This window comes from Sitodiplosis mosellana, unplaced genomic scaffold (genome assembly GCF_009176505.1).
Source record: "Sitodiplosis mosellana isolate CC-2019 unplaced genomic scaffold, AAFC_SMos_1.0 Smas_scaffold_1165, whole genome shotgun sequence".
NCBI lineage: Eukaryota > Metazoa > Arthropoda > Insecta > Diptera > Cecidomyiidae > Sitodiplosis > Sitodiplosis mosellana.
Window position 1 is genome coordinate 1 of NW_022596407.1, and position 9,672 is coordinate 9,672.

At 34.7% G+C, this 9,672-nt stretch overlaps 2 protein-coding genes across 6 annotated transcripts; one reads left to right on the forward strand and one right to left on the reverse strand.

The window, feature by feature from the left end:
• Positions 1 to 150: 150 nt before the first annotated feature.
• Positions 151 to 3,518, reverse strand: LOC129571053 (RNA polymerase-associated protein Rtf1). Of its 2 annotated transcripts, XM_055450820.1 has the most exons (8): positions 3,393 to 3,518; positions 2,795 to 2,989; positions 2,602 to 2,721; positions 2,124 to 2,532; positions 1,760 to 2,044; positions 1,516 to 1,680; positions 902 to 1,447; positions 151 to 825 (listed from the first exon to the last, which is right to left on the reverse strand). In XM_055450820.1, exons 2-8 carry the CDS (start codon positions 2,870 to 2,872, stop codon positions 305 to 307), a joined length of 2,124 nt encoding a protein of 707 aa, XP_055306795.1. In that variant the 5' UTR covers positions 2,873 to 2,989; positions 3,393 to 3,518; the 3' UTR covers positions 151 to 304. The 2 variants fall into 2 exon arrangements, with proteins under 2 accessions (XP_055306795.1, XP_055306796.1); XM_055450821.1 differs by lacking the exon at positions 3,393 to 3,518 and having other exon boundaries at positions 1,760 to 2,041; positions 2,795 to 3,249.
• Positions 3,354 to 7,028, forward strand: LOC129571054 (cuticle collagen 2-like). Of its 4 annotated transcripts, XR_008688206.1 has the most exons (5): positions 3,354 to 3,619; positions 3,800 to 3,903; positions 4,949 to 5,413; positions 5,475 to 5,573; positions 5,652 to 6,590. XR_008688206.1 is itself a non-coding variant. In XM_055450823.1 (4 exons), exons 2-4 carry the CDS (start codon positions 5,407 to 5,409, stop codon positions 5,870 to 5,872), a joined length of 327 nt encoding a protein of 108 aa, XP_055306798.1. In that variant the 5' UTR covers positions 3,503 to 3,619; positions 4,949 to 5,406; the 3' UTR covers positions 5,873 to 7,028. The 4 variants fall into 4 exon arrangements, 3 of the variants coding, with proteins under 3 accessions (XP_055306798.1, XP_055306799.1, XP_055306797.1); XM_055450823.1 differs by lacking the exon at positions 3,800 to 3,903 and having other exon boundaries at positions 3,503 to 3,619; positions 5,652 to 7,028; XM_055450824.1 differs by lacking the exon at positions 3,354 to 3,619 and having other exon boundaries at positions 3,788 to 3,903; positions 5,652 to 7,028.
• Positions 7,029 to 9,672: the final 2,644 nt, after the last annotated feature.

A 9,672-nucleotide genomic window follows, 5' to 3' on the forward strand; every position in this document is an offset into this window, starting at 1 on the left:
TGGTTGACGCAAGAGTTGGCCCAGAACCCGCCTTTTCCTACTACTGAAGTTAAACTGAAAACTCAGAGAACCCCACATGGATTGTATAAATTGGTTACACCTCTACTTCAATAACGGAAAATTTGATTTGAACTATAGTTTACAAATCAATTGGTTTCATATTATATTTTATTATATTCTCACATCATGATTCGTACATGTTTGTCGGTTTTTCTCTAAACTAGTTCAAGTTTCGAAGTTCTTATTAATTCAGGATGTTTTAAAAATAACACCAGTTAGTGTAAAATGTGTCTTGGAATGCACATTAGATTAGTCCACGCTTCTTTTTGTAATCCTCCAAATTGAGTGACCGTTTGGGCGCAGCATCGTTAACCTTTGTAATTATCGGTTTTGGTAAAACATGAGACGTTGATGTCGTGGGCACAGTGACCTCCAGATCAATTTCAAAATCGTGTAGAGAATATAGATTATTATCAGTTGGTCCAAACTGTTTCTTTTCGTCTTCCTCTTTTTTATTGAATCGACCCGAATTTGGAGGCGGAGCGGGCTTCATGAGCATTGCCTCTTCTTCAGCTGTACGTTGTTTGAATTTCATTGTTGGTTTTGTTGATCGACGAGTGAATGGATCATCGATTTTCATTCCCTTGTTGGCTTTTAGTTCTTCTTTGATGGCTTTTTCGGCCTCTTCAACATTCCGTTTTCGATTTCTATCATTAATGTACGAAATCAAAGAAATGCTACTTGAACGTTTTTTATCTAGTTCACTTGCTCGTTCTTCTAACTCTTCTATTTGCATGGTTAAATCGCGAGCCAGTTCGTCTTCACCTTGTGAGAAAAATATAAAAACTATTTCGTTCAACGTTTCTATTATAGAATATGAATGCTATTCAATTATCTTCACCTCGCAACACAGCCGCATATCGCTCCTTCATTAAGCATGTTTTTTTCATTGCATAATTAGTTGGATGCTTACGAAAGCGATTCTTTTCTTCGATGATTTTTTGTACATCTTCATCTTTAAATTCGTAAACCAAGGCCTCTTTTATCTCCTGTAACTTACGTTCAATTAGGTTTACGGTTGGCATTTCAATGTTTGCATTTAAGCAAACTTCTTTCCATTTGTTGAACTCGGAATCAGTAAAATCTTGATTTGAAATAAATTCCAAACGGAAAACACGATCAGACGACCCATGACGTAGTTTTAAACCTTTATTTGTTCGATGTTTGCCTAATGAGTAAATTTTGGCAGTCTCAACTACACCAATAATCTCAGCACAACGGTACACCGGTTGATTGTTTGAGGTATTGTTTCCGATTGTTACACGTACAAAACAATTGGTGACAAGTTTATCGAAAAATGGTAATGTAATGAAACGTTCCATTTTGTGTCGAGATATACGCAATTTGTTCAATTCTTCTTTGGTGGTTATGTAAGCAGGCTTTTGAGCTAAAATCAATCATATTTATATTTAACTTTTTTTGATATTTAATCTATTATGTTTTCTTAGTTAGTACCAGTTGCTGCTTTTGTAGAATTATCCTCTTCGTCAGAGTCACTAGAAGATCGGCTGCTACTCGTAGATCGTTTTCCAGATCGCTTGTCTTCACTCTCACTTCCACTATCGTCGGAATAAATATCGGATGCTTTTAGTTTTACTGTTGATTTGCCACCAGAAACTCCTTGAAAAAAAAACACAAAAAATGGTAGAAATGGAAATATATAAAATATTTTTTAGTTTGATTTATTATTATTCTATACCAGAATCCAACTCTTCGTTGCCTTCCCGTTCAGCCTGTCGTTTGGCTTCTTCCTCTTCTCGTCTTTGCTTTCCTTCTCGTTTTGCTTTGAGAGCAGCCATTGCATTACTTCGTTTATCGTCTGTTCGATTCATTTCAACGTTCTTTTTACGCTCTTTTGATCTTTCTTTTGGATCAAAGTATTCTGTAGCTGTGGAATTCGTAACTATCGACTCATCTTTATTTTCATATAAAGGAGATGATGCTATCGCCTTATCTGCTAGGTTAGAATCCAGTACTTTTTCTTCTGATATAAGAATTGAACTAAGTTAAACTTCTGAAACTAAAACTGGCAGAGAATTATGTTGATAAATTTTGGAAAATACCTGTGGTAATTTTCACATGCGAAGCTGCTTTTTCTTGCTCGCGACGTTTACGTTTTTCTTCCTTTTTCTTTTTATCTTTTGGTGCTTTTGATTTATCTTTAGCACGTTCAACGCGCTTCGCTTGTCTTAGCTTCTGTTCAATCTCCCATCGCCGACGTAGAGCATCACGCCGTTCACTTCTTTTAAAAATTTCTGTTTCACGCTCTTTCTCGGATAATGCATGTAAACGAGCTTGATCTTCTTCATCTCCCATAAGGTTTTCGTCATATCCGTCATTAAACTCCGAGTCTGAACTGTCCGAGCTTTCATCGGTGGAAACTTGGCCCTCCTCTAACTCAGACTTTTCGTCCTCCTCTGAGTCATTTCTAGCCATTTGGTTTGTTTCCTCGATAACTTTTTTCTTCTCATCCTTGTTTTAAATATATTATAGTTTTCATTGTTGTTTGATCAAATGTAAATAAATTATAATAAAACTCACCCAATCAGATCCAGACTCAGAATCAGAATCAGAATCAGATACTGACATTTGGCGCTTATTCGGTTTCCCCTTTTCACTTGTTGATGGTTTCTTCTTCTTTTTTGCCAACGATAAGAGCTCCTGATATAAATGTTAAAGATACTCAATCTTCTGACAATTTTATTTCAATCATCAACAATAATTTGAAAATTACCGATTCTAAGTCTGAGCCTGTATCATTATTGCTATCTGAATCAGAGTCTATTAGAGGTTGATTCTTGCGTTTTCCCATGATTGCGAACAAAAATCGAAGAAAAGGTAATCACAAATATAGACCAACGGCCTTACTGGCTAGAAAACTGATAAATTTTGCAATTTCTTTGTTTGAACTACTTCCTTGTAATTGATCCTAAATTTTAAATCAAATAATTTCCGTAATATCTTCGGAATAAATTCTCTTTTGTATATGAAAATCGATTAATTTTTTTCGACCAAAAACAACATATACAGATTGCGTCTTTAGTATATTCACGATCTCATTTTGCGACAATATTAAAATTAATTTATTTTATTTTTCGTAACGAAATTTCGAACAAAAGTCGAAACAATAATAAATAAACTTGCAAAATGAGCATTAGGTGACACTACACAGCTTTCACGTTGATTATTCTGATTTTTTACAAATGCTGTCGTCCCTTATTCTATTTCAATGTGTGCGTTACGTTCTTCATGTATTTTTTGTACGCATCGAGATCTGACACTCAGCCATTTTCAGACAATAATGTGAAAAAAAATTCTCATTTGGAACGCACCCGAATTTTAATATTCGTATATAAATTTTTTATACGTGAGATTTTATTTCAAAAAATAAAAATATTCAAGCAATATAAATACTAGAATCCATTGTCCAAATTGTGATTTGACATTAAAAAAAACCAACAACAATAAAAATGTTGACTATTTCATTTGTGGTCTGGATCTTGAGAACCCTATTTGTGAACAGCGCCGTATTTGTGATGTTAGTGAAAAAAATATATTGGTAATGTCAAATAATGCTAAAAAAATAGATGGTTTTATGCGTAATGCTGTACTATATTTTTGTATAAGAGTGTATATATTGATGTTAAAATGGTAGTTTTTTGTTGCTCAAACCAAAATTTTCTTGTTTTCGAAGTTATTCACTTTGTCCCCCCATATTCTTGAAAAACATCTTTTTCAGATTATGCATCCGTATTTATATATGTATATGTTTGGAAAATAAATTGTTCATGTATATGTAACCAATTGCGGTAACTATCGCACATTCATGCAGAAAGCAAAACTGTACGTGTAAGAATTTTATTTAAATAATAAATTTGACGAAAAATATACTTATTTTGAAATAAACAAATAAAATCAAAACATAAATTTAAACTTGAAACTTCATGAATAGTTTATTGCATTGTTTGCATATTATTTCTGTATGTGTGTTTTTGATGGCTTCCATCCAATACATACACACGGAAATATGAATAGCGCGCGCGAACACACTACAAAAACAAAACCAAAAACCGAAGCGAGAACACACAGAATATTGAATTCAACCAAATTATCATGGCGTCGTCATCGTTGAGTCGCTTTCATTTGTATAGTGTTGTTTATAATTGAACGAAAAAGAAGTGATTTCTTCAAACTGAATAATTCTGGTAATTTACATATTTATTAGGTGTCTCTTGTTGAACGAAAAAAATACATAAAGAAAGGATAAATATTTAAAAAAGGTTATTGAAAAAGTCGCAAGCCAAGTGAAATAAAGGGATAAACGAGTTTTTACCCCAAAATTCCATGAAATCATTATTGATGTAAAATTGAAAGTGTTTCTGTGGAAAGTGCATGTAAATAGAAAATTTACAAATTTTTATTTAGTATATTAAAATATTTGGTTTCTTCCGATCCATTTTCTACAATGATTGAAACACTCATTCCCAATTTAATAATTAAGCTTTCTTTGGATACGTTTTTACACAACATCTAAAAGAGTAACAGTCGGTCAAACTAAATCGAACCCAATCCAATATTTCTCCAAAAGAGAGCAAAAAGACCATACGTTGACGAAATGCCATCTTTTACTTTCTTTATACTATGAAAACTCAAACTAGTTTTTTTAAAAGTGTTCTACGAATTACCAACCAAATTTGGACAAATAATGCTCTCTCCATTATAAGCCTAATTCGATGGTTTTTTTTAACCCTTCTTGAAGTACTTTCATCCGACAGGTGGAAATGCTTGAATAAAAAGCATAGCACTCTGCTAAAATGAGTTTGATTCATTTGTCAAGCAGGTTATATTTTTTCAATTAACAATTTCTGATTTCAAATTTCTTTTATAGATTTTTCTGCGGTGATGTTCACGATTCGCTATTGGATATTGGAAATAAGTGACTTCAGATTTAAAAATCAAAATAAAACAATTAGTTGAAACAAATTCATTGAGATCGTGGATTGAAATTTATTGTATTTAAAGTGAATATTTGACTTTATCTTTGCACTTTTTTCATCATAAATACCAAATAGAATACATTTACACTATTAATGGACTTATAATGTGACAACTATAAAATATTATCATTAAAAGTAAATAAATACAATCAAAAAGAATACATAGAGTGCAAGGCTAGTACCACAACAAGTGCAAACATGTTTACACCAAAATAAATGACTGTTTCCTCACATGTTTGAGATTCGAAAATAATTGTTATTTGAAATATCAAAGAATCGAACATAATTTAGAGTGGACAATTGTCATTTTATCTCCATTTAAGTCGTTCAACCTGAACAATTTTGAGAAATGTTAGGTAAACAATATTATAAGCTTAGTTCGCTCATTTCGGTGCCTAAATAATATTTCTTTTACAGGCTTACAACAATGTGTTAGCAACAAAAACGGGACAGCAATCTCAAATCCCGTTCTACATAGAGATTGTCGAAACATAACTGGATCAACAGCTTCAAATGGTGAATATTTCAATATTCGTATTTTTCATGTCGTTTAATTAAACCAATTGGTTAAAAACAAACTGAACTTTACCGCAGTTTTCCCAGATGGTGGTCAAAGTAGTCCAGCCACACTTGCAGGACCACCTGGATCCAATACACCACAATATACAGCCTCACCAGCACCTTCAGGGTCATCTACACCTGGGCCAGCACCACCCCAAGGATCTAATTTTCCTGGAGCGCCTCCAAATTCATCGACATCACAATACAATGGGCCAAATCAAGCGGGACCATTTGGTTCACCAGGTAAAACATAATGAATGTCAGACTTTCCAAGATATATAAAGTGAATACACATTGTAATACAGTAGTGTAGAGTTTCAGTGTAGTTTCGATGCGTACATACAATAAAATGATTTTGAAACATTGATTAAGTGACATGGAGACCAAGAAAATGATTCTGTTATGTTCATTCCAAGTGCTCGGACTTTAATTCTTAAGTCCAAAGTCTAAATTGTAAGCACATATTTATCGTTGACATGAAGATTGTTGTACCAAGTAATGATGTTTTGCATCGGAACAACCGCAATTTTTATTGATTTTCCTGAGATTTTTTGATAGAGTCCAGACTTTTATTTTAAAGTTCGGACTTTGATTTTTTTGTTTTGAAAATGACCGAAAAAATCCATCTTTATGTTCTTATCTGTAAATCTATTGTATATTATTGTCATATAAATTGATTTAGTGATTAGTTGGACTGATCAAAGGATTAAGATCTAATGTTAATTTCATCTTCTGGTTTTAATTTACTTAAACAGACGTAAATATATTTGTCAGATTATCTACCTGCAAACAAAATGTTCAAAATGCATAGCGCTTCATATGGACCTTTTTACCAAAGAAATGTATACTAAACGTTATTCTGGACCGTTGACCACACAGACATAGTCTAGAACTAACAATAACGCCGCTGTAGCAGTACACTAACAATAACATCATTTGCTTGGCTTGTAGACGTTTAGCAGACACCTTTTATTTTTCCTAAGAAAAAGATAGGCCAGCTGAAGCGTTGAAATTGTAGACAAAAGTCATCATTCAATTTATCAAGTGGTGATACATTGATGAAAATATTTACGTCTGATCTAATAAATTGGTTATTTATGAATTTACAATTTAGTCTAGACCAAAAGACATAAAAAGTCGCAAATACATTGACACAAAAGCTAGTTTCCGTTATGAATAAATAATAGGTCAAGAACAATAACTAACACATTTCTTCGGTAATAAGACAAAGGCCATATGAATAAGCATCCAGATCGCTCGGATAAATCCGGGTTTGCCCGGATAAATCCGGGTTTGCCCGAATTTTCATGGCGAAACCCGGCCAAACAATCGCCCGGCCCGGATACCCGGATATTGCCAAATTTACCCGGATTTCGCCCGGACTTTTCAAAGGAATAGATCCGAATTTCGCTCTTGTTTTTCAAAAAATTGCATTATTTTCTCATTTTTCCAGAATCATAAATGCAATATTCTTTTTTCTTCCGAAAATGATAATTGTCTCAGTCTATTCCGAACAGTATTTGAAACCGTTTAATGAAAATTCAAAATGCTGTACTCAAATGTAATTGATTCATTCATTGACACTTCAAACATAAGAAAATGGTTGACGACTTCGATATTGTGTTCAATATTTTATTGGTGTTTGTGTAATTACTATAAACAATTAGCAATATGAGTAGATCGACGTCGCGAACAAATGCATATCAGTTTGCATTTGGTTGTCGTCACAATCGGATTAAAACAGAAACAAACATGCGGAGCATGTATTTGGAATGAAGAATACGCCAACCGAAGGGTTGTAACAGTGATATGATCGGCACATGAGCACCATCTCTCCTGATTGCCATTATTGCAATGTAAATGAATAGAATGTCTGTTTCTTCTTCTTCTTTTTCTCAACATCAATTGCATACGACTTATGGTAACTCTCCGTAATCATTAGAGGTGGCGCTACTTAAGCGCATCAATTGACCTTTGCATTAGCTCTTATGTACTGTGCGTGCCTTTTGACGCCAACGTCTATCCAGGTATCACAAAGGCGAAAAATGGCAAACTGTTACTATGTTTTCATTTTTTTGTGCGTTTGGCGCTTACTTTAAAGCGATTCGGCCCGGGAAAAATTTGAATTTCGCCCGGATTTTTGAGTAAAATTTTCGGGACTCATCGCCCGGATATTGCCCGGATTTCTCGGAAATTCACCCGGATTTGCCCGGCCCGGATCGCTTCGAAAAAAATGTGGGATGCTTACATATGAAGCGCTTGTAAGCGTTTGAAATAATTTATTTGCGACATCAGGACTGCAAAAGTTAGCGTTCAATATATATCAGATGAAAAACCTCTAGACGAGGTTGAAATGGTAATACAGCGTCACTCAAAATGATATCAGTCATTTTGAGTGGTAAAACCACGCACAGGAGCGTCACTCCATTTCAACCTCGTCTAGAGGTTTTTAATCTGATATCACTACTTTTGTAAGGCTTTTTTTTGGAAAAATACATTTTTACCAGAAGTATGTCTATTTTAAGGTCTTATTATCAGGAAATTGCCATTTTCTAGGTAACACATTGGCATTCTAATTTCACAAGTTCTGGAGATTGCATCTAATTTCCACTACCATTGAAAAAGTCCCAATTTCCTCTAATTGCACATTATAAAATGCGGTAAAATATGATTAAATTTCAAAATAACCATTAAAAGAGTGTTGAAACGATTGTGGATTCTCATTATTTCATTAAAAATATTAGTTCCCAACCACCAAAGCTCTGGAAAGTGCATTTTTTATGTATCCCCCGAACGAAAGTTCAATTTCATACATTCAGATGCCAAAATGCCGATTTATGACCAAAATGACAACGAAATGGATATTCAAGTGTTCGTGGACTCCCATTACTTTCACGACAAAATAGCAGTTTTCTAAGACCAAATTTCGTCAGAGGTCTATTTCACGTGTTTTCCGAACAAAAACATCATTTTCAGTGAAAATAGAGCAAGTTGGAAAATTCACTTCAATCCGACCTATTTTTCGACCATGAAATAGCCTCAGATCTCATTGTGACCACTTTTAATCGATTGCTCGTCGAAAATTGAGCGGATATGGTCTTTCGTGAGCCTTTTTCAGCCAGTAGATGCGTATTTTTGGCAGCAATTTCATCGTAGAATGCGACTCTTCGTACAAATTCCGTTCATTGATGAATTGCCTATGCCCAGAACTTCGAAATACGAATTTTCCCGGATATGTGGCATATGCCATTTTGTTGGTATGGTAGCCGGCTACAAACGCTCAGTTTTTGGTAAAAGTATATCGGTCTGATTTTTGAAAAATCGCGTTTGGTGTGAAATTTAAGGGGGTCGATTTTTCATAATAATCCACTTTTTTTTTATATCACATAAACCTTGGCATGTGTGTATGGAACTTTTTAAAGGTCTTCTCAAATAATTACGAGCTAAGTTTGCCCGATGGGTGTCTGAGTTGATCTAGTGTGCGAAATAAATACTTGAAAAAATCGTATACATGCAGGCTAGCGAAGCCATAGCCAGCTCTCCTGTATTGCAAATGTCAATCTGAGGACGGGTTTCGATGTGGCCCGACACCAGCTACAGCTTGGGCATATCGGCACCGGAATCTGTGGGGGAAAAAAAGTTTCCGGACACACGTACGGACGGACGGACGCACAAATCAATACTTTAAAAAAAAACATGCTCAAACTTCCAATGCCCATAACTTTTTCGTTTTTGGACCAATTGGGGCACTTAGCAGGCGTTGGAAACGTGGCGAAGAGGAGGTTCTCTTGGACACCTCAGACCACCCCCTGGGTACCCCCTTCGTAAGATATGGGTATAGATTTGAAAATTTATCGAAATTTTCCAACCGCTATATTTTTGCCTAGACCTCACTTTAGGCATGGGGGATATAGTATTTCCGACTATTTGGGCCAAGACCTTTCCAACGATACCTAACATGCCGGGGCCCAAATAGTGTCCTGAGAAAATAGCATATTTACTGTATATATGTGTCGCTGAGCATAAAAATGGGAATACAGATCTGTTACAGCAA